This window comes from Corylus avellana, chromosome ca4 (assembly GCF_901000735.1).
Source record: "Corylus avellana chromosome ca4, CavTom2PMs-1.0".
Taxonomy (NCBI): domain Eukaryota; kingdom Viridiplantae; phylum Streptophyta; class Magnoliopsida; order Fagales; family Betulaceae; genus Corylus; species Corylus avellana.
The window spans coordinates 17127555-17149320 of NC_081544.1; the positions used below are offsets into that span (position 1 = coordinate 17127555).

Sequence of the window (21766 nt, forward strand, 5' to 3'; positions counted from 1 at the left end):
TGTAGATTTCACAACGCTCCCCATGTAAGTAGTGTCGCCATATCGTATGAGCAAAGACTACCATAGCGAGTTCAAGGTCGTAAGTTAGGTAGTTGTGCTCATAAGTTTTCAACTATCTCGAGGCATAAGCAATTACCTTCCCTTGATGCATTAGTACACAACACAACCCTTTGTGTGAGACGTCACTATAAATCACGAATCCATCCGATCCCGATGGGAGAGTGAGGACCTGTACGGTGACTAAACGTTGCTTCAATTCTTCGAAACTTTCTTCACACTCCTTCGACATCTGGAATTTCTTGTTCTTCCTTGTGAGTCTGGTCAATGATGCCGCCAACCGAGAAAATGCTTCAACGAATCTCCTATAGTAGCCAACAAGACCCAGGAAACTTCACACCTCATGGGCATTCGACGGCCTCTCCCAATTATCTATCGCCTCCACTTTACCTGGGTCCACTACAATTCCATCCTTGGTGACAACGTGCCCTAAGAACGTCACATTGTCTAACCAGAATTTGCATTTCTTAAATTTCGCGTAAATTTGGTGTTTCCTCAAGACACCCAACACCGTCCACAAATGCTCCTCGTGCTCCTCTCGGATCCTTGAGTAGATTAAGATGTAATCGATAAATACCACCATACATCGATTGACAAGCTCTCGAAAAATTTGGTTCATCATATCCATGAAAGTCGCAGGAGCGTTGGTTAACTCAAAAGGCATTACTAAGAATTCATAATGCCCATACCTTGTTCGGAATGCTGTCTTCTGTACATCCTTCCCCTGAATCTTGAGTTGGTGATAGCCGGAACGAAGGTCAATCTTAGAGAATACCTGTGACCCTTAGAGCTGGTCAAAAAGGTCATCAATCCTCGACAGTGGGTATCTATTCTTGATTGTCACCTTAATCAGTTCCCGATAGTCGATATATAGTCTTATCGACCCATCCTTTTTCTTTACGAATAGGACCGCTGCTCCCCAAGGAGAAACACTGGGGCGAATAAAACCCTTGTCCAGAGTTCTCGTAACTTTTCCTTCAGTTCCAGCTACACCATTTTGTATTGAGCCTTGGATATGGGTGTAGTGTCTGGTAATAAGTTAATGGTGAATCCGGTCTCCCTATCCGGAGGTATCCTTGGCAGCTCTTTTGGGAAAACGTCCATAAATTCCCATACTATAGGTATTTCCTCAATCTTGCATCCCAATTTTTCTTCTATCACGCAAGCCAAGTATCCTGAACACTCACTTCTTAGTAGTTTGGTTGCTTGTACTGCAGATATCAATTTGAGCGTGCCGGTATTTCGATCTCTCCAAATCTTGAACTCTGCTGCTCTCTGTGGTTGGGGCATGATCTCCTTGTGGAAATAGGCCATACAAGTATGATACATGAATAGCCAATCCATGCCTAAAATGATATCAAACCCACTCATCGCAAAGATAATGAGATTCACTGGCATGACATGGTCTTCATCTAGAATAGGACAACCCTTAACTACTAAGTTGCATAAAATTGTACTCCCTATCGGTATAGCAACTACTAAATTTACATCTAAGGCTTCAGACTCCAGACAGCAGGCCTTAGCAAAGGAATACGACACAAATGAGTGTGTTGCCCATGAATAGAAAAGAACAAGAGCTCTACCAGATGAAATAGGGAGAATACCTAGTACTTCGTCATTTGACGCCGCTGCGTCACTTGACGTCAAAGCATACACCCGAGTAGGTGTTGTGGTTCTTTGTCCCTCTGGGTGGTTCTATTTGGCTTGGTTGTTGGCAGGAGCCCTACAATCCCTCGCAATATGTCCAGGCTTCCCGCACTTAAAGCAACCTGATTGCCCGTAGAGGCAATTCCTAGTATGCATCGTACCGTACTTCTGGCACAATGGGTGTTGCTCCCTCTCTCCTTGGTTATAGGATTGATTAGACCTGTTAGTTTGCAAATCTTGAATCCCACAATCTGGTTCATGATGCGCAGTTGTAACCCTCTTTCAAACTTTCTTGCTTTGAGCTCTTCTGTGGACACCAAGTAAGGTGTGAATCGAGAGAGTCCAATGAACTTGGCAACATACTGCTCCACCATCATTGATCCTTGAACCAAATTTGTAAATTCCTAGGCCTGTCTGATTGTTTGAGGAAAGAATCACTCTAGGAATGTATCCTTGAAGTCTTTCTAGGGAATTGTTACTCCTACACCTAGTCGTTGTTGAATGTGTTCCTTATGAGCCGTCCACCATTGTTTAGCTCCTACAGTGAGGTAGAAGGTAGCATACTTGACCCTTTGTTCTTCGGTGCAGTTCATCACATCCATCAGCTTCCCCATCTGTAAGACCTGGTTTCAGTAGCTATTGTGTCGGGTTGTCCCTAAAAAACCAGAGGGTGTTACCGATTAAACTTTTTGAATGTACACCCTTGCTGTTGTTCGCTGGTCATTCCTCTCTTATGCCGGGTATTGGTCCCTATTGCTAGTAATTTCACTAGTTACACCGCCAACGTAGTCAAAGCTTCTGGGTGTTGGTTGGCAGTGGTGTTTCCTTCGTTTCTGGCCTCGTTGCCCTCGGTGTGACCATTCTCGGTGTTGTTAGTATGGCTGCGAGTCAGTGGTGCCATTGTTCTACGACCCAGAGAAAAACACTAGCCACATTTGCACTATTACTCCAAAAGAATTAGTCAATTTGGAGCTTCCCTAGAATTCATTATAAAGCCTAGTTTCACCTAGTAACTAGGCAATGTGGGAGTTAGCACCCAAGACTATCTTTATAAACCACCCACTTTATGTGGGTTTCTTCTCATCTGCCCAATATGGGACCGGGGTGTGACAACTCAGCTTCATGGATGCATTCTCGGGATACAACCAGATATCCATGCACGAGTTGGACTAGGAAAAGACAGCCTTCATGACAGATAGTGATATATATTCCTATAGGGTGATGCCCTTCGGTTTAAAGAACCCTAGAGAAACTTACTAGAGGCTAGTCAACAAAATGTTCTGAGATCAAATCAGGAGAAATATGGAACTTTATGTGGATGACATGCTGGTGACAAGCATACAGGCCAAAAGCCACATCGTCGACCTTACTGAGGCTTTCCACACTCTGCGAAGGAACAGAATGAAGCTTAACCAGGCCAAGTGTACTTTTGGCATCTCCTCGGGAAAATTCTTAGGATTTATAGTATCGAGTAGAGGAATCGAGGCTAACCCTGAGAAGATCAAGGCGGTATTGGAAATGCAAGCTCCACGAAGTATTAAACAATTATAGCAACTCACTGGGAGAATAGCTACCTGGAATCGTTTTATATCTCGATCGACAGATAAATGCTTGCCATTTTTCAAAATCTGGAGAAATGCCTTCGCCTAGAGCCTAGAATGTGAAGCAACTTTTTCACAACTAAAGGAGTATCTTGGTAGCCTGCCATTGCTAAGCCGACCAATCAACGGGGAAGCCCTTTATTTGTATTTAGCAGTATTGCCTACAGTGGTTAGCTCTGCTTTGATACGAGAAGATGAAGGTACACAAAGACCGATTTATTTCACTAGCAAAGCTTTACACGGAGCAAAAGAAAGGTATCCTTGAATCAAAAAGCTTGCCTTTGCGCTAGTCAATTCAGCCAGAAGATTGCGACCATATTTTCAAGCTTATACAATCAAAGTCTTCATTGAGCATCCACTACAGAAACCTGACATCTCAGGTCGGTTGGTCAACTAGGCAATAGAATTGGGAGAATTTGACATCGAATTCCTTCCTTGAAATGCAATTAAGGGGCAAGCCTTGGTTGATTCCCTAGTAGAATTTTGTAATTTCCAGGAAGAAGAAGAACTACCCAAAGAGGTTGCATGGATTGCATATGTAGACGGCTCTTCAACCCGAAAGAGAAGTGGAGCCAGAATAGTATTAACCGAGCCCGAGGAAACGAAGGTCAAAGTAGCAATCTAGTTGAAATTCACTGTTACCAACAACGAGGCTGTTATAAGAGGACTAAGCATAGCTCAAGAAGTAGGGGCAAAAAATTTAGAAATCCGAAGCGATTCTCATGTGGGGCACATCAAAGGAGAATACGAAGCTAAAGGTGAAAAAATGAAGAAATACCTAACCAAGGTGAAAAGTATGGTGGAATACTTCGACAAGGTTTTGTTTACGAAGGTATATCGGGAAGATAATACGCTGGTGGATGCTCTAGCTCGTATTGGCTTGATAGCCGAATGCCCGATACAAAAACAGTCAGAGCCTTCGATCACTCCCACCATCCAAGTAGCTCAAGTTGATGAAGACTCGGAAGACCTGGAGTGGGCAAAAGACATCACAAAAATGGTGAGCTACCCGACAATAAAAAATATGCTCAAAAAGTACGCATCAAAGCAGCACGATACACTTTGGTCGGGAATACAATTTATCGAAGGGGATATACCCTACCACTTCTAAAATGCCTCTCGGACCTCAAGGCAAAATACGTGCTAAAAGAAATACATGAAGGAGTCTGTGGAAGTCATTTAGGAGGAAGGATGCTGGCTCACAAGGCAGTCCGGACCGAATATTGTTGGCCTAGAATGAATAAGGATTCAAGCGATATGGTAAAGCATTGTGGCCAGTGTCAACATTTCGACAAGGTTATGACAGTCCCCCAAAAGAATTGAGTCTGATATCCACACCATGGCCTTTTGCATAGTGGGGGGTAGACATTGTAGGGCCACTTCCAACCGGAAAAGGAGGTTGCAAGTTTGTGGTAGTAGCTATGGATTATTTCACAAAATGGGCAAAAGCCAAGTCATTAGCCACTATAACCGCAAGAAATACTAAAAATTTCCTATGGAAATAAGTGGTATGCAGATATGGAATCCCTCACGCCTTTGTGACTGATAACGGCTGACAATTCGACTGTGAACCATTCAGAGTATGGTGTGCAGAACTCCATATAAGGAACTATTTCTCCTCTCCTGGACACCCTCAAGCAAACGGTCAAGTAGAAGCAACCAACAAGACCTTGATGAAGATATTAAAGAAGAAATTGGAGGAGAAGAAATGAGCATGGGTAGATATATTGCCAGAAGTGCTTTGGTCTTATCGGACCACAACTCGAACTCCCACCGGGGAAACACCATTTTCCTTAGCCTTTAGTGATAAAGTGGTAATATCAGTGGAAGTCAGATCAATCAGTTTTCTAATGAAGCATTGCAACCCGAGACTCAATGAAGAGGGCATGAAGCTTAATCTAGATCTACTAGAAGAAAGAAGGGACCGAGCCCAAGTAACAATGGCCGCATATCAACAAAAAATGGCGAAATACTTCAACAAAAGAGTTAAACGGAGAGAGTTTAAAAGATGAGACTAGGTACTAAGAAAAGCCACAATAACTACCCGAGATTCGAAGGAAGGCAAGATGGGGCCAGCATGGGAAGGTCCATACAAAGTGCTGAGGAGTCAAAGGCAAGGAGCATACTATCTACAATAGGCAAATGTTGTAAAAATTTTAATACTCGCAAGTGCATGAATCGATTGCAGTAAAAGGGTTGCAAGTGTGAGGTCGATCCCACAGGGAATTGTGTTTTTGAAGAACAAATTATATCTAAACTAATTTAATCCTAACTTAGTTCCAAAAGAGGTTGAATTTTGGTTTTTGAAAATAAAAAGAAAACATAAACTAAATAAGATAAAAATAATCAAAAGATAAATTACTAAGGTTGTGGAATCCACACTCACCAAATCATAGCAACACGTCTCATGTTCATCAATATTATCCAAAGTTCTCACAATAAAATCTTAGGTATGTTTTACTTTCGCTTCATGTATCCATTCTTTTACAAAAATCACAAAAGAAATCCAATTTAAATCAAATCATCAAGTATATCCATAAATCACAACAAGATATCCAATTTAAATCAAAACATCAATTCTATCCGTAGAACAAATCACAAGGGATATCCAATTTCTTTATGAATTAAAAACCAAGCAATCAATTATATGAAATTATTTCAAATCATCAAATGTATCATTAAATCACAAAAGATATCCAAGGATCATCTCACAAATTGATTAGAAGTAAGACATTTGAAATATAAAAGCTCAATAAAATTGAATAACATTGACTTACATAAACATAATGTTGCTCTTCATTGATGAGGCTTTATCCTCAACCTTAGTTGAGAATTTAGCTCCACATGACAGAAAATAAAACCTAAACCTAAAGAAAAACTAAACTAAAGAGAGAAAAGTTGTGGATCAAAATTGTTTATTTTTATTGAAGACTTAGAGGTCTATTTATAGGGTTTAGGAGAGTCCTAGAAGCCCAAGTAATCCTAGGAAATTTGGAGGTCTTTCTCCCAGTCCAAATAAAAGACTGAAAACCCAATCTGGCTTGAAAAAGGAGTCTGGCAGCAAGTGGTCAGCCGAGTGCGCTCGATCGCACTCGTGCATGCATTCCTTCTTCTGTGGCACATCACTCGCACACTGATGCTTTGCTGGTGGGCAAGGTTACGCTTGAGCGTAACCTTGCTGGGATCAAGCACATATGCACTCGAGCGCAGGATGGTGTGCTCGATCCTACTTCCTTAGATGGCAGATTTTCAACTTTCTTCCAAACTTTACATTTTTCCCTTTTAAGGTGCAGTTTTCCCTTAACAACCTACAAAACACTAAAAACAAAGAACTAACACAAAACATTAGATTATAACAGAGCCAAAGGATTGACAAATGTAAATTAAGGGGCTCAAATATGCAATATTTGGCACTCATCAACAGACAAAAGACCACTACTGAGACCATGGAATGCGGACCACCTCAAAAGATATTATCAGTAACTTTTAAATTCGTTCTTTCAATTTTTTGTGCTTTTTCTCTACTTAATTTACAGTTATATGAATAAAAGAATTTGAACTCATTTGAGCGTCGGAGTGCCCTCGGTCGAACGACCGTTGGGCTCGGTGATCAGTTTCTTGTTTAACAAGAAGCCAACAACGGATCAAACACAAGGATGCGAGTACATTCAAGATAGGGAGAAAACCCTAAATAAAAATCAGGATTCAACTACCAAGGGAGGTGAAACTGTAACACCCCAGCCCGTTAGGGTTAGGTTTGTTAATCCTTTTTCTTACTTGCAAAGATCCATAAGGTTTTGCCAATTTTAAAAGACTAGTATAAAATGAATGCATGAAACTCTAGAATATCATGTCCTTAAAATAAACTAAAATATTTATGCTTAACAAAAATATGTCTTACAAACGATAATAACATTCCTTATAAATTCATCAATCTTTGAAAGAAAACTGTGCCAATGCACTTATTAACTTGACTAATATGAAATCACATGAAATCCTAAATACCCCTGCCCCCATTCCGGCCTCCTAATGCAACCTGATCACCACCTGAAACAAGAAATAAAACTGATGAGCCCGAAAGGGGGCCCCGTAAGTGAAATCGACAACCATAAGTAGTTTTACTCCTTGTCCTGTTTTAAAAATTGGAACTCATAACTACATATGGTCCCAGTATATTTGTAAGAAAACATAAAGCACATAAAATATATTATCATCAATAAAATTGTTGATAGTCTTTATCTCATACTAGGGCCTATGTATAATGTTACCCCTGTATACTAGGTTTGCGCGGTCCTTGCGACTTGGGATGAGATACTGTGGTAGCAGCCCCATCCCCTAGCTAGCCGATTAACTCGGGGTGCACTCAGCATGGCAAAAAAAAACTACGATGGAACTACCTTCTGGCAGAGCCTCTTTCAGCGGTTGCGCCTCCATCCTTAGCATCGGTACCGAGCTTCTCTCTTGTTTCTCTTGGGGCCAAAAATACACCCCTCCCTACATGTGCCTTCATTTTATAACACACTTTTCTCACTTCTTGTACTTCTCTAGGTACATCTTAGGGTAACATGTAGGATGGTTTACTATCATTTTCTCAAAATTCTCTTTAGAAACATTAATATTTTCACAATGTTTCTTTTTCTCAAACTTGTCATGCATGCAACATAATTCCATAATATAAACAAAATAATCATTTGCAGTTTGAAACAAAATTGCATAAATAGCATGACATGATAATTTTTCTGGAAGGGATAGTAAATTCACTTACCTCTTGGTTGCAGTAAAAATTTCCTCTAATTGCTAACTAGTCTCCTGAAGGAAATACAGACACATTACTACCCCCATACATGTCACAGTAAAGCATTCTATTACTACTATGAGTTGGCTTGCTAATAAATTGAGAATGAACTTACTTAGGTATTTAGGTATGCTTTCCCATAAAATTCCAGAATTTATCTTGTTACTTCGAATTCATATACATATATTTATATAATATGACTTACTGTACTTTAAATTATTTTGTTTTATAAAAATTACTCTCATTTATTCTATATCATCTATATAGATAGACAAGTATACTTTAACCCTACTGTACACATATATACACTCCGAGATACCACCTATATATATATATATATATATATATATATATATATATATATATTGATAGCAATTCAAATGTACATATATGAACATGGAGTAGTTCCCTTTGCATAGTGAACATGGCAGATATGCTTCCAGCTATGGTTTTTCTACTGAGAGCATTAGCAACTATATTTGCCTTCCCTTGGTGGAAGTTGATCGTATAGTCGTAGTCCTTTAGGAGTTCCAGCCAACGTCTTTGGTGCATATTGAGCTCTTTCTAGGTGAAGAAGTATTTCAGGCTTTTATGATTTGTGTAGATTTCACAACACTCCCCGTATAAGCAGTGTCGCCATATCTTAAGAGTAAAGACTACCGTAGCAAGCTCAAGGTCGTGAGTCGGATAATTGAGCTCGTAAGTCTTCAACTGTCGTGAGGCATAGGCGATTACTTTCCCTTGCTACATTAGTACGCAACCCAACCCTTTGTGTGAGCCGTCACTATAAATTACAAATCCATCCAATCCAGATGGGAGAGTGAGGACCGGTGCGGTGACTAAACGTTGCTTCAATTCTTGGAAACTTTGTTCACACTCCACCGACCATTGGAATTTCTCGTTCTTCCTTGTAAGTTGGTCAATGGTGCTGCCAACCGAGAAAATCCTTTTACGAACCTCCTATAATAGCTAGCAAGACCAAGAAAACTTCGCACCTCATGGGCATTCGACGGCCTCACCCAATTGACTACCGCTTCCACTTTCCCTGGGTCTACTGCAAATCCATCCTTGGTAACAATGTGCCCTAAGAACGCCACATTGTCTAACCAGAATTTACTTTTCTTGAATTTCGAGTAAAGTTCGTGTTTCCTCAAAACGCTCAACACCGTCTGCAAATGCTCCTCATGCTCTTCCTGACTCTTTGAGTAGATTAAGATGTTGTCGATAAATACCACCACACACCGATCGACAAGCTCTCAAAAATTCTGGTTCATCATATCCATGAAAGCTGCCGGAGCATTAGTTAACCCAAAAGGCATTACTAAGAATTCATAATGCCAATACCTTGTTCGGAACGCTGTCTTCTGTACATCTTTCTCTTGAATCATGAGTTGGTGATAGCCGAAACGAAGGTCAATCTTAAATAATACCTGACCCTTGGAGCTGGTCAAAGAGGTCATCAATCCTCGGCAGTGGTATCTATTCTTGATTGTCACCTTATTCAGTTATTGATAGTCGATACATAGTCTCATCGACCCATCCTTTTTCTTCACGAATAGGATCGGTGCTCCCCATGAAGAAACACTAGGGCGGATAAAAGCCTTGTCTAGAAGTTTTTGTAACTGATCCTTGAGTTCCAGTGGTGACATTCTATACGGAGCCTTGGATATGGGTGCGGTCTTTGGTAATAAGTTAATGGTAAATTCGGTCTCCCTGTCCGACGGAATCCCTGGCAGCTCTTTTGGAAAAACATCCACAAATTCTCGTACTATAGGTATTTCCTCAATCTTGCATCTCGATTTTTCTTTTGTCATGCAAGCCAAGTATCTTGAACACCCACTTCTCAGTAATTTGGTCGCCTGTAGTGCAGATATCAATTTGAATGTATTGGTATTCTGATTCCCCCGAATCTTGAACTCTGCTGCTCCCGGTGGTCTAAACACGATCTCCTTGTGGAAACAGTCCACGGAAGCATGATACATGGATAGCCAATCCATGCCTAAAATAATATCAAACCAGCTCATTTCAAAGATAATGAGATTCCCTGGCATGACATGGCCTTCAACTAGAATAGGACAACCCTTAACTACTGAGGTGCATAAAATTGTACTCACTACTGGTGTAGCAACTGCTAAATTTACATCTAAGGCTTTAGACTCCAGACAACAGGCTTTAGCAAAGGAATACGACATAAACGAGTGTGTTGCCCTTGAATCAAAAAGAACATAAGCTCTACTAGATGAAATAGGAAGAGTACCTGTTACTACGTCGTTTGACGCCGCTGCATCACTTGGCGTCAAAGCATACACCCGAGCAGGTGCCGTGGTTCTTTGTCTCTTTGGGCAGTTCTGATTGGCTTGGTTGTTGGCAAGAGTCCTACAATCCCTTGCGATATGTCCAGGTTTCCCGAACTTAAAGCAGCCTGATTGCCTATAAAAGCAATTCCCAGTATGCATCCTACCGCACTTCTGGCATGATGGGAGTTGCTTGCCCCCTCCTTGGTTATGGAATTGCTGAGGAGTGTAACTCCTCTCTGCTGGTTGGTTAAATCTCCTCTTATTGGCATGGTATGATTGTCCCTCTGAGCGGTTTCCTTGTGGTGCAATTCTCTTCTTCTGATTGAAGTATTCCGAGTTGATTTTCTGTGTCCACTAAATTATTGCCGCCTTGCTGATCAAGTCTGTCAGTTTGCCAATCTTGAATCCCACAATCTGGTTCATGATGCATGACTATAACCCTCGTTCAAACTTTCTCACTTTGAGCTCTTCTGTGGACACCAAGTAAGGCATGAATCAAGAAAGTTCAATGAACTTGGCAGCATATTGCTCCACCGTCATTGATCCTTGAATAAAATCTGTAAATTCCTGGGCCTTGGTCTGTCTAGTTGTTTGAGGAAAGAATCGCTCCAAGAATGCCTCCTTGAAGTCCTTCTAGAGAATGGTTACTCTTACACCTAGTCGTTCTTGTAGGTGTTCCGTCTAAGCTGTCCACCATCGTTCAGCTCCCTCAGTGAGGTAGAAGGTAGCATACTTGACCCTCTGTTCTTCTATTCAATTCATCACATCCATCAACTTCTCCATTTGTAAGACCCAGTGGATTTGGTTAAACTTAACCACATCATCTAGGTCTTCTCAAAGTATTCTTTCTTCCAAACTTTGCATTTTTCCCTTTAAAGCTATAGTTTTTCTTCAATGACCTACAAAACACTAAAAACATGAAACTAACACAAAATATTAAATAATGACACAGCTAAAGGATTAACTAATGTAAATAAAGGGGTCTAAATATGCAATATTTGGCACTTATCACCCATTTTTTAGCAGCCATTGTGTCGGGTTGTCCCTGAAAAACAAGAGGGCGTTGCCGATTAAACTTTTTGAAAGTACATCCTCGTTGTCCATCGCTGGTTGTTCCTCCCTTGGTATTGGTACCCATTGCTAGTAAGCTCACAAGTTGCGCCGCCAATGCAGTCAAAGCTTCCGGTTGTAGGTTGGCAGTGGTGTTTCCTCCGTTCCCATCCTTCGTTGCCCTCGGTATGACCCTCCTTGGTGTTGTTAGTAGGGCTGCGAGTTGGGGGTGCCATTGTTCTACAATCGAGGAAAAAAAGAAGAAAATAATAAGCAGTTAGAATGTATTCATGTACTATCTATAAGTGACTACAAAGACAGACTCTACTTGGTCGGAATGTCACTTCCCATTACCCCGCTACTTCTATCAATAGTTCTAATTCTTAAAGTCTACAGAACCTTATAACCTTTGCTCTGATACCAAAATTGTAACACCCCAGCCCGTTAGGGTTAGTTTGTTAATCCTTTTTCTTACTCGCAAAGATCCATATGGTTTGCCAATTTTAAAAGACTAGTGTAAAATGAATGCATGAAACTCTAGAATATCATGTCCTTAAAATAAACTGAAATATTTATGATTAACAAAAATATGTCTCACAAACAATAATAAACGTTCCTTATAAATTCATCAATCTCTGAAAGAAAACTGTGCCAATGCACTTATTAACTTGACTAATATGAAATCACATGAAATCCTAAATACACTTGCCCCCATTCCGGCCTCCTAATGCAACCTGATCACCACCTGAAATAAGAAATAAAACTGATGAGCCTAAAAGGGGGCCTAGTAAGTGAAATCAACAACCATAAGTAGTTTTACTCCTTGTCCCGTTTTAAAAATTGAAACTCATAACTACATATGTTCACAATATATTTGTAAGAAAACAAAAAGCACATAAAATATATTATCGTCAATAAAATTGTTGATAGTCTTTATCTCATACTAGGGCCCATGTATACTATTACCCCTGTATACTAGGGTTGCGCGGTCCTTGCGACCTAGGATGAGATACTGTGGCCGCAGCCTCGTCCCCTGGCTAGCCGATTAACTCTAGGTGCACTCAGCATGGCAAAAAAAAAAAAAAAAAAACTATGATGGAACCACCTTCTGGTAGAGCCTATTTCAGCGGTTGCGCCTCCATCCTTAGCATTGATATCGAGCTTCAATCTTGTTTCTCTTAGGGCCAAAAATAGACTCCTCCCTACATGTGCCCTCATTTTATAATACACTTTTCTCATTTCTTGTACTTCTCTAGGTACATCTTAGGGCAACATGTAGGAGAGTTTATTATCATTTTCTCTAAATTCTCTTTATAAACATCAATATTTTCACAATGTTTCTTTTTCTCAAACTTGTCATGCGTGCAGCATAATTCCATAATATAAACAAAATAATCATTTGCAGTTTGAAACAAAATTGCATAAATAGCATGACATGATAATTTTTCTGGAAGGGATAGTAAATTCACTTACCTCTTGACTGCAGTAAAAATTTCCTCTGACTGCTAACTAGTCTCCTGAAGGAAATACAGTCATGTTACTACCCTCATACACATCACAGTAAAGCATTCTATTACCCATAAAATTCCAGAATTTATCTTGTTACTTGGGATTCATACACATATATTTATATAATATAACTTAATGTACTTTAAATTATTTTGTTTTATAAAAATTACTCTCATTTATTCTATATCATCTATATAGATAGATAAGTTACTTTAACCCTACTGTACACATATATACACTCCGAGATACCACCTATGTATATATATATATATATATATATATGGATGGCAGTTAGCGTTTGTAGATCTACGACTAGAGCAAAAGAAATACATTATGAGAACCTTGCTTAAGTGCTAACAGATAAGGCTTGGGTGCAATATGTATGCATAGCACTTGATAATAGTTTATTCCCACAAGAGACAAAGTAGGTGTGAGATGTATATGGCTACATGTGAGGAGTAAAAAGAAGCAAATCTCTCTTTCCCACTACAAGACAACAGGGCAACCAAGGTAAAAATACTGAAATTTTGACCCACTTGTGAGGTAAAAGAAACCATACCTGGCGCACACTGAGAATTGAATGAATGTAGTGCAAGGAGAGCGACGTGAGGAGATAAGGTGGAGAGGCAGAAATTTTGTTTTCTGTGTGCGGCAATAGTTTTTCTTATTCGGTTAAATAGGCTTGGCAAGTGGAGAAAAAGAAGAGTTTAAGGAGGTTAGAGTTCTTCTTTGGTAGGCGGCGCTTATGTTTTTTTAAAAAAGAAATGATTTATTCTTTTATTATTATTATTACTATTATTTATATTTTACTCTTTTATTTTATTTACTTATTATTATTATTATTATTATTATTATTATTATTATTATTATTGTTGTTGTTGTTGTTGTTGTTATTATTAATTCGTCCATTCTCATTGTTAACTTAAGCCAACCCCTTTTTAAAAATCTATGAGCCAACTAAAAATACCCTAAAGGGACTTAGGATTGTCACAGAAACTCCACCCCTAAATGGCATTCCGGATTCAAAATAACCTGAAAAGGATTAATATTATCCTCGGTTGCCAAAATAGGATTCGAAACAACTAGACATGATGAAAACTATCCTTGGTCGTTCAACTAGGATTCAAAGCAACCAAAAAGGATTCAAAGTAGTCCTCGGTTCACAAACTCAAAATTCAACATTATCAAAAAAAGGGAGTCGGACATCACCCCCGGTTTATAAGCAACGCCTCAACATACTACATCCAATGGAACCAGAGGAAGTCTCAAAACCATATAGATTCCAAAAAATCAAAAAACAACTGCATTCCATTGCAAATTCAGGACAGTTACAAAATTCCAAAAAAAAAAAAAGGCGACATTTATAGTTATTGCAAAAGATGTATCCAGACGTGATCTGGTACTCAACGATTGCGCCTCCGGAAAATGGCTGCATGAAGCTGACAAAAAAACATAGGAAATCTCGATGAATGAATCAACGATTTCACCCTTGATGATCTCTGTGCCTCTCCAGCGCTTTGGCTTTCCACAACCGATACTTTCTTCGAAGCCTCCTACATATTTCCTCTTCCTTCAAGAAAAAGCGAGTCATGGAATAGTAAGCACTTGCATGCTTCCTTTTAGCCTCCCGAGCTCTAACAAGTTGTGCCTCCAACTCATCCAACTAGTGCTTCTACAGCACCAATTGATGCTCCTTCACCTCCAACTTGGCTACCAACTCAATGATGTGGTTGGATCGCTCTTCCAAACACTTCACAGGTCTCCAAGACATACCTAAGGCCCGCCGTTTCCACTTCTAAAACTCGCGACCCTAGAGGACGCAACTGACCCACTCGAGGCCAAGCTGACGACGTCTCTGTTGGGTACACTGTGGAAGCCACTGATGATTCAGTATTAGCTAAACTACCAGAAGAAGAAGAAGCAGACATAATGAAATCTCTGGAAATCAGAGTATAAAGAAGACATAATTGAAGAGAAGACAACAAAATCGTATATGAATAAAGAATAAACAGGAAGTATTTATAGCATCCATTCTCAAAAGACGGAAGGTCATCCCTGGTAAGTAAGAAGACATGCGCAGGCAAATCTCGGAGAATGAATCAACATCCGCCTGGAACACCTAACTAAACGTGGTACGCATGCCCTTCAACCATCAAACCTACAAGGAATAATAATGACCCTCACAAATTCAACTGTCAAATTGCAGCCCAACGGGAATCTTAAAGGACTCATGTCAAGTTATTATGACCTAGCCTAAAAATAATTTTAGCCTCGGTCATGGGGGGTACAATCAATAATTATTAAATGTTATAGCCGGGTCAATGTTATACTGACTCCTATGAATTGTTAAATACCGAAAATTTTTAAACCCCCAATGGAAACCTCAAGCCCACACTAAATCTCGAAGCCACAGAACAAATGACAATTCTGCAAAATATTGTGCAGCCTTGGCTCTCCAGAAGCGATATCCTTCACAAAACCAGCCACACTTTTCCCGGGACTTTTCCAAGGACTATTCCACCTTTCGGCGATCTTCCTTAAGTTGAGATGCCTAGGTCTCAAGAGTCTCGGAGAGCTTACGATAAGACTCTGCTGAAGTTCGAACCTCATGAAGCTCCTTCAAAGTTGAAGAATGTTCTTGAATGGCGCGCTGGGTAGCAGCACCCACCTCCTTAACTTGGTTCACTAGTTCTACATTCTTCTGATAACTAACTTTCAGAAGATCTTCCAACTGAGCAACAACAGCTTCCAAATCAGTATTCTTCTGCTTTATCTCCAAAAGTTCCCGATCTTTTGCAGCTACTGCAAATTGAAGACTCACCATTTCAGAACCAGAAGTCTCCAATTGCTCAGCCCTTTGAGAACTTGAAGCGTCCTAGCAGTTGGACAATTTCCGAACCAAGTCTCGGAGCTCAACAACCTCGGAGGCATTCTCCTACGAACCAACCGGTGATAACAACCAAGGACTGCAAACAAGGTTATCCGGCGTCAAAAACAAGAAAAAAGAAACAGTTTTCTCTAGAAAAGAGGAGTCATAGAGCTTACCGAAAAATGATGATGAATTAACTTGTCCACGAACATCTCTGGAGTAAGTCTCCCCCCCACCCCTTGAGTATAGTCTTTGGGCATTAGTTTTGTGATAGCAGTTAAGGGATTCCCCTTCAAACCCTTCGCAAAAGATTTAATCAAAGGCGACCTTCTCCCAGAATGAGTTCTAATCGGTTGTCCTTTATACACGGGGGCTTGGTTCTCGGGCTCGGTAAGAGAAGGTGGAGAGTTCGACTCCAGAATAGAAGTGTCGGGCACACCAGCAGCAGGGACTTCTTCCTGAGTTGCCGGAGAGTCAGAGTCTATTGCATCGACTACCCTTGGACATATGCGCAGGGGTGATTTCCAAAGGAGTAGCACTCTCATTATAAGGAGGTTGGGGCGAAATAACGAGAGAATGAGGTTCCCCAAAAGTAGCAGGAGCAAAGCAAATACTAGTAGACTTTTCCAAGCTCAAGAGTTGATGGGATCTCTCCACCCGTGCTTTCTTCAAAGGCTCATTTGCTACAGCCTTACCCTTACCCGCTTTTCCTTTCAAAGCCAGGAGGTTGGTCTCGGCAGTAGAAGCAAATGAAGCATCATCCCGAGCTTCAGTGTGTCGAAGATTAGGATGCGGGAGCCTTTCAAGTAGAAGCCTTGACGACAGCTTATCTGTTTGGATGCAGACTTTATGTGCTTGGGTTTTCTTGCCCTGAGCCTGATTAGGGGATTTTTGAGCCACCTTATCAGATGGCAGAACTGGTTTCTTTGGCTTTCCCTGACGATCCACGAAAACCTTGCCGGAATCTTATATCTCAAGTGTTCACGAATAGCGGAGTCGGTAACAATAGCAGCAAAAGTCATCTGAGCCTCATTCTCGAGAAACAAAGAAAAAGCAAGAATATGATCAACTCAACGCTATGAATCCGAGTTTAGCTTTAGGATACTCTTCCGCATCTAAAAGAAAAATTTTCTTTTAAAAGACATACAAAAGAGAATCAAGTCTAAAGAAGAGGAAAAGGAATGGAAAGCACTCACAAGTCACCCGAGGATCACCCCAATTACGAGGAATGGTGTGCTCTAGCGGCAGAGCTTCAGAGGGAGATGCCTCCCACTCGCCAAAGATATAGAAAAATTGCTCCAACCAATGTTTGTTGTTTGAATAAGTAGAACCAAGTTCAATCAATTAGTTCTTCCCACAAACCATGAACGTCACTGTCTCGATATTAAGATAAAAGTGGGGACCATATATGTTGAAAAATTCCGGAATCGACATCATCTTCCTTGGAAAAACAGTGGGCCACAACAAGAAGGTAGCCAGAAAATATCGCCACCCATTGGACATCAATTGCCCTGGAGCAACTCCCATGTAAGATAGCAATTCCCTAATAATAGGGAAAAAGGCAAGCGAATCCCAGCTCGGAACATACGCTTGTAAACGAACAAGTCCCTAGGACCATCCACCATTCCCATAGAATTATCGGAAAAGTGAAGCTGTATAGAAGAAGGAATCTCATAATTATGCCGGAGCACCTTTTTGTCGGCCGGCATGAAACACGACCCCTGTTGACGAGGGAAATCCAAGCATAAAGACGCCCTAGTTATTGAAGGCAATGCCTCCGTAGAAGGACTACCCCTTGAAAAGGAACCGCCACTTCAACGAACTAACGGAACTTCAAGAGAGTAGCCGGCATAATGCTCCTTGTCAAGGGGATGCGATTGTTTGGAAGAAGACATGTGTGCTAGAAGAAAAAACAATGAAATTTTGGGAGTCTGTAAGGGGGAAAATGCGAGAAAATCAATGGAAAGAAGGAGGAAGACGAAGATCCCTTATAAAGAGAAAGCCTCGGTTGAAGCGAAGGAGCATTAAAGACATGGAATGATAAAACCGCCGCCTTGTCAAAACTGAAATGACCTACGGAGGATACCTCAAAAGACACAACAGGGACAACCACCCGATATTTGACACCTGTCCATAAACTCGTACGCCCGAGCAAAGATCGCGTAGAAGGTGACACGTGGAAAGAGAAGAAGCCCATTTATGTATAACGGACAAAATCTCTAAATATTAAAGATTGGTCCGAACCACTGGATATCATGGATGGACAATTGTTGAATCAGAGATAATCAACGAACCGAGCCAAGATCACGTGGATATATTTTCCTTTAAAAGAACCAAAATCAGGAATTCCATTCTTTTGACTCCTCTCAATAAGGAATTCGGGGGGTAACTATTATACATATTTATATGACTAAAGCCCATGGGCTCGGACCATCAACAGATGTTAGAATGGGTCTGGGGCCTTTACCTATTCAATGTCGGCCCAAAGGATCAATTATTCATATGACCAAGAATAGCTCCACATCTCTATATTATCCTTGCGAAGGCTATATTCGGGATTCCATATACGATTAGAGCAAAGCTATTCAATGTCTATAAAGGCGAATCGTTGGTTACAAATTAATGAGCGTTAACAGACATTATGTGGAGGTAGAGACATTTGAGCGTTATACTCGGCTACTACAAATGGAAGATCTCGTCATTAAGTTCTCCGACGGTTACGTATGGAACTCATCAATTCTCCATCAGTTACACCCAAGCATCCTTAACTCTTTAAACGGTTATCATTCATTCACCAACAGTTCCATTCAATCCCGGATCCTCCGCCCAATTATCATTCATTCACCAGCGGTTACACTCAATCCCGGATCCTCCACCAAGTAATCATTCTCTCTTTACTAGCTATACCATAAATAAGGAAAGGGTCCAACAGAGAAAGGTACACGCAAAATTCATCCTTGAATACACTATCATTCTATCGAAAAGATCATTGAGTTAGTCATCGAAGGAGGATTCGCCGGAAACACCCCGGCGAGCTTTCTTAACCACCTTTTATCTTGCAGATCAAGAAGGAGCAACAACGGTGAGACAATCTTGCATTGGAGAAACAAACTTCTTCCCCTTGAATTCACCAAACTGGAAACTGTTTTAACAGGAGCCATTTGGAGAAGTTTTGGGGGATTTTTCAGCACTAATTGAACATTCGCCAAAAAGAACCACCGAACGTTTGGGCCTAAACCAAAAAACCGCTGGGTAAACAGTACACCGAACGTTTGCTAGGAGACCACACCAAACGTTCATTGATCCAACGGGTAATGACCAAATGTATACTTGCAACCCTGAAATAGTGTACACACAGTACACCGAACATTCGGCCATGGACCACCGAATGTTCATGGCACCGCAGACTGTCACAACAGCACTCTCAGCTTTTCTAAACCTATAAATACCCACTCTCACGACCTTCTAAATCTCATTCTGCCTTCTGAGCCCTAAAAAAACTCTGCTTGAGTGGTTGGTGAATTTTGAGAGAAATAGGAGAGCTTTGTTGGAGGTCTTGCACAAGAGAGGTCACCTTCTTGTTCTAACTCGTGTTTTACTTAGTTTTTACTTTGTTTAGACTTTATTCTATGGCTTGGTTGGAGCTTTTGAGGTTACGTTGTCATTTTAGGATTTAATCTCAATTTTAGCATTATTTAGCATTATGTTATAGATTAGCGTGTTTTGTTTTGCATGGTGATATTATTTTGAGCTAGATTATGTTAGAAATCCTTCTTGTAGCCTTAGACCCTCTTTAGAACTGATTAGAAGCTCATTTGGTTAAGATGAAATTTTTGCCCGGCAAGAGAACGTTCGGCCTTAGGCCCCGAATGTTCACCCAATTTGACCAAACGTTCGCTAGCCAGACAGAACCTCTATTTTTAAAGCTTTAGGGCTATTATTTGTTTTAGCTCAAACGTATAACTGATAATAGGCCTTTTCACATATTTGAGGAGTGTGAACCCATTGGAGGAATTTTTGGAAGGAGAATACAACCCGGGTAAGTACAAACTCACATGGACACTTGCTGTTATTTTTCCCGCATTGCACGATTATTTTGTATACCAAACATGTATTTTTACAACTTTCATTTAACACATTTTGATATACTATGAACTCTGCTTTTGTAAAAATATGTTGCTTAAACAAGATAATGAACATGATGAGATCTGTAAGAGCATACATGTAAACGGCGAATAAGATTAATTGCATCGTATGACATGGTATACTGATATGTGTAGGATAACGACCATGGACTTACTATAAATGTTAACTCTATGGTAAAAAATGTGGGTGTGTTATATGGCCATTGAATCCAATGGTTGTTTCATCGCCGGCGTAGCCATGTTTGATTGGTGGGTTACTACAGGACGTACATCATTAGTGGCATGGGCCACATGAGGTCGAACTCGATCGGGCTTCTAGTGTTATGAACGGTAGTGTACAATATACGAGGCACTCATATTGCATTACAGGTCCCTCGGCATAGCACCAACCCTTCTGAGAAGATGTAATATCTCAGGTAAGCCGTACAGTTTAAACTATCATTTGATTCTCATAATTAGAGCATATATTATATCTATATTACATCTATGAATAACTGTCATGTCACAATGCTGCATAGATTTATCAACAACTGAGTTCATCACTTAAATGACATAAGCCTCATGTGCATTTTTACTCACTGAGTCTTTAGACTTACCTTTGTATTATTTTCCCTTCATTATGTATAATTATGCGGTTTAGCTAGCCTAGCCGAAGATGGATCCATGAAAGCATTTAGTGGTTATGAAGGACTTATTGTAAATAATTTTTGAAGACATGGACCATGTTTGGCTCAAGTCAATGTGGGATGCATATGGTTCGGTTCGTGGGGAGTAGTTGGAGATCGTTTTCATGCTTTACTTAGTTAAATGTAGGGCTTAGTATTTCATAACAATTATCTTGGCATGTATACTTATTTTGGTGACCGGTCTTTGACTGATACATTTGGAAATCCAGTTATATTATGATGTTTTATGTTTACTCTATTTATTGTTATCATGATTTAAACGTATTGTTATATCTGTTTCTTAGTTAAAAGTATTCTGTTGTAGTCTCTCTTCGGAGAAAATAATATCCCTGAGTCTTGTTTCGAGAGAGATAAGGCTGGAAAGTAAATCATCGAATTAATTACCAGTTAATTGATTTTCACGGAGCATTACATGAAACTCTCTCTCTCTCTCTCTCTCTCTATATATATATATATATATATATTAAGAAGCCATTAAAAGGAGACATTTACTTGTAGAGTTGGCCTCTTGCTTGTGGTTGAGCAAAATTAAATTGTTCTCTCCTCTAGAATCACGGTTGTCCCTTGGGATTATTGAGACTTATCTTCAAATGGCCAAATATAACCAAAGAAAGTGGGCTTTTAAGAGAATGATAAATCAATTCTCAATTGTGAGTGTGAGTGTGAGTGTGAGTGTCGTATTAACTCACAGTGCAAGTTATGCCTCTTAATAGCTTCTTATTTATAGGCATCAGATTACTTGGAGAGGTGACCATTAGGAAAGACATGGGCAGCAATGGCTAGGGTTTAGGGATGATTGGATGAAACCTTAGCTCCTTACCTCTATTATGATGGACGGGCTGGGCTAAGGTTTTATCCTTAGCCCATGCACCTATTGCATTTTAGTTGGGCTTGAGTTTTATCCTAAGTCCAGTCTCTTATTCAAACGCCTCATTCACAATCTCATTGAGGTCAACATTTTAAAATGAAATATGGCCCAAATAGATAAATAAAAGCATGTCACCATAGTCAAATTACTTAAGCTTAAAGAGAAATCCAAAGGAAAAAAATAATATAAATAGCTCTAATATACTTGTGACATTTGTCATCTCCTTATTTGCTACAAATTAC

General features: G+C 40.1%; 1 protein-coding gene across 1 annotated transcript; it reads right to left on the reverse strand.

The window, feature by feature from the left end:
- Nucleotides 1-9605: 9605 nt before the first annotated feature.
- Nucleotides 9606-11683, reverse strand: LOC132178142 (uncharacterized). The gene is made up of 2 exons (XM_059590596.1): nucleotides 11487-11683; nucleotides 9606-10530 (listed from the first exon to the last, which is right to left on the reverse strand). The coding sequence occupies exons 1-2, from the start codon at nucleotides 11681-11683 to the stop codon at nucleotides 9606-9608; spliced, it is 1122 nt and encodes a 373-aa protein (XP_059446579.1).
- Between the last annotated feature and the right edge of the window lie 10083 nt (nucleotides 11684-21766).

Excerpts from the sequence above, each read along its gene's own strand:
- LOC132178142 (XM_059590596.1), bottom strand. The coding sequence starts at position 11,683 with ATGGCACCCCCAACTCGCAGCCCTACTAACAACACCAAGGAGGGTCAT. Across the intron at positions 10,531-11,486 it reads CAGCGATGGACAACGAGGAT|GCAATCAGGCTGCTTTAAGT; the intron begins GTACTTTCAAAA and ends TTGCTTTTATAG.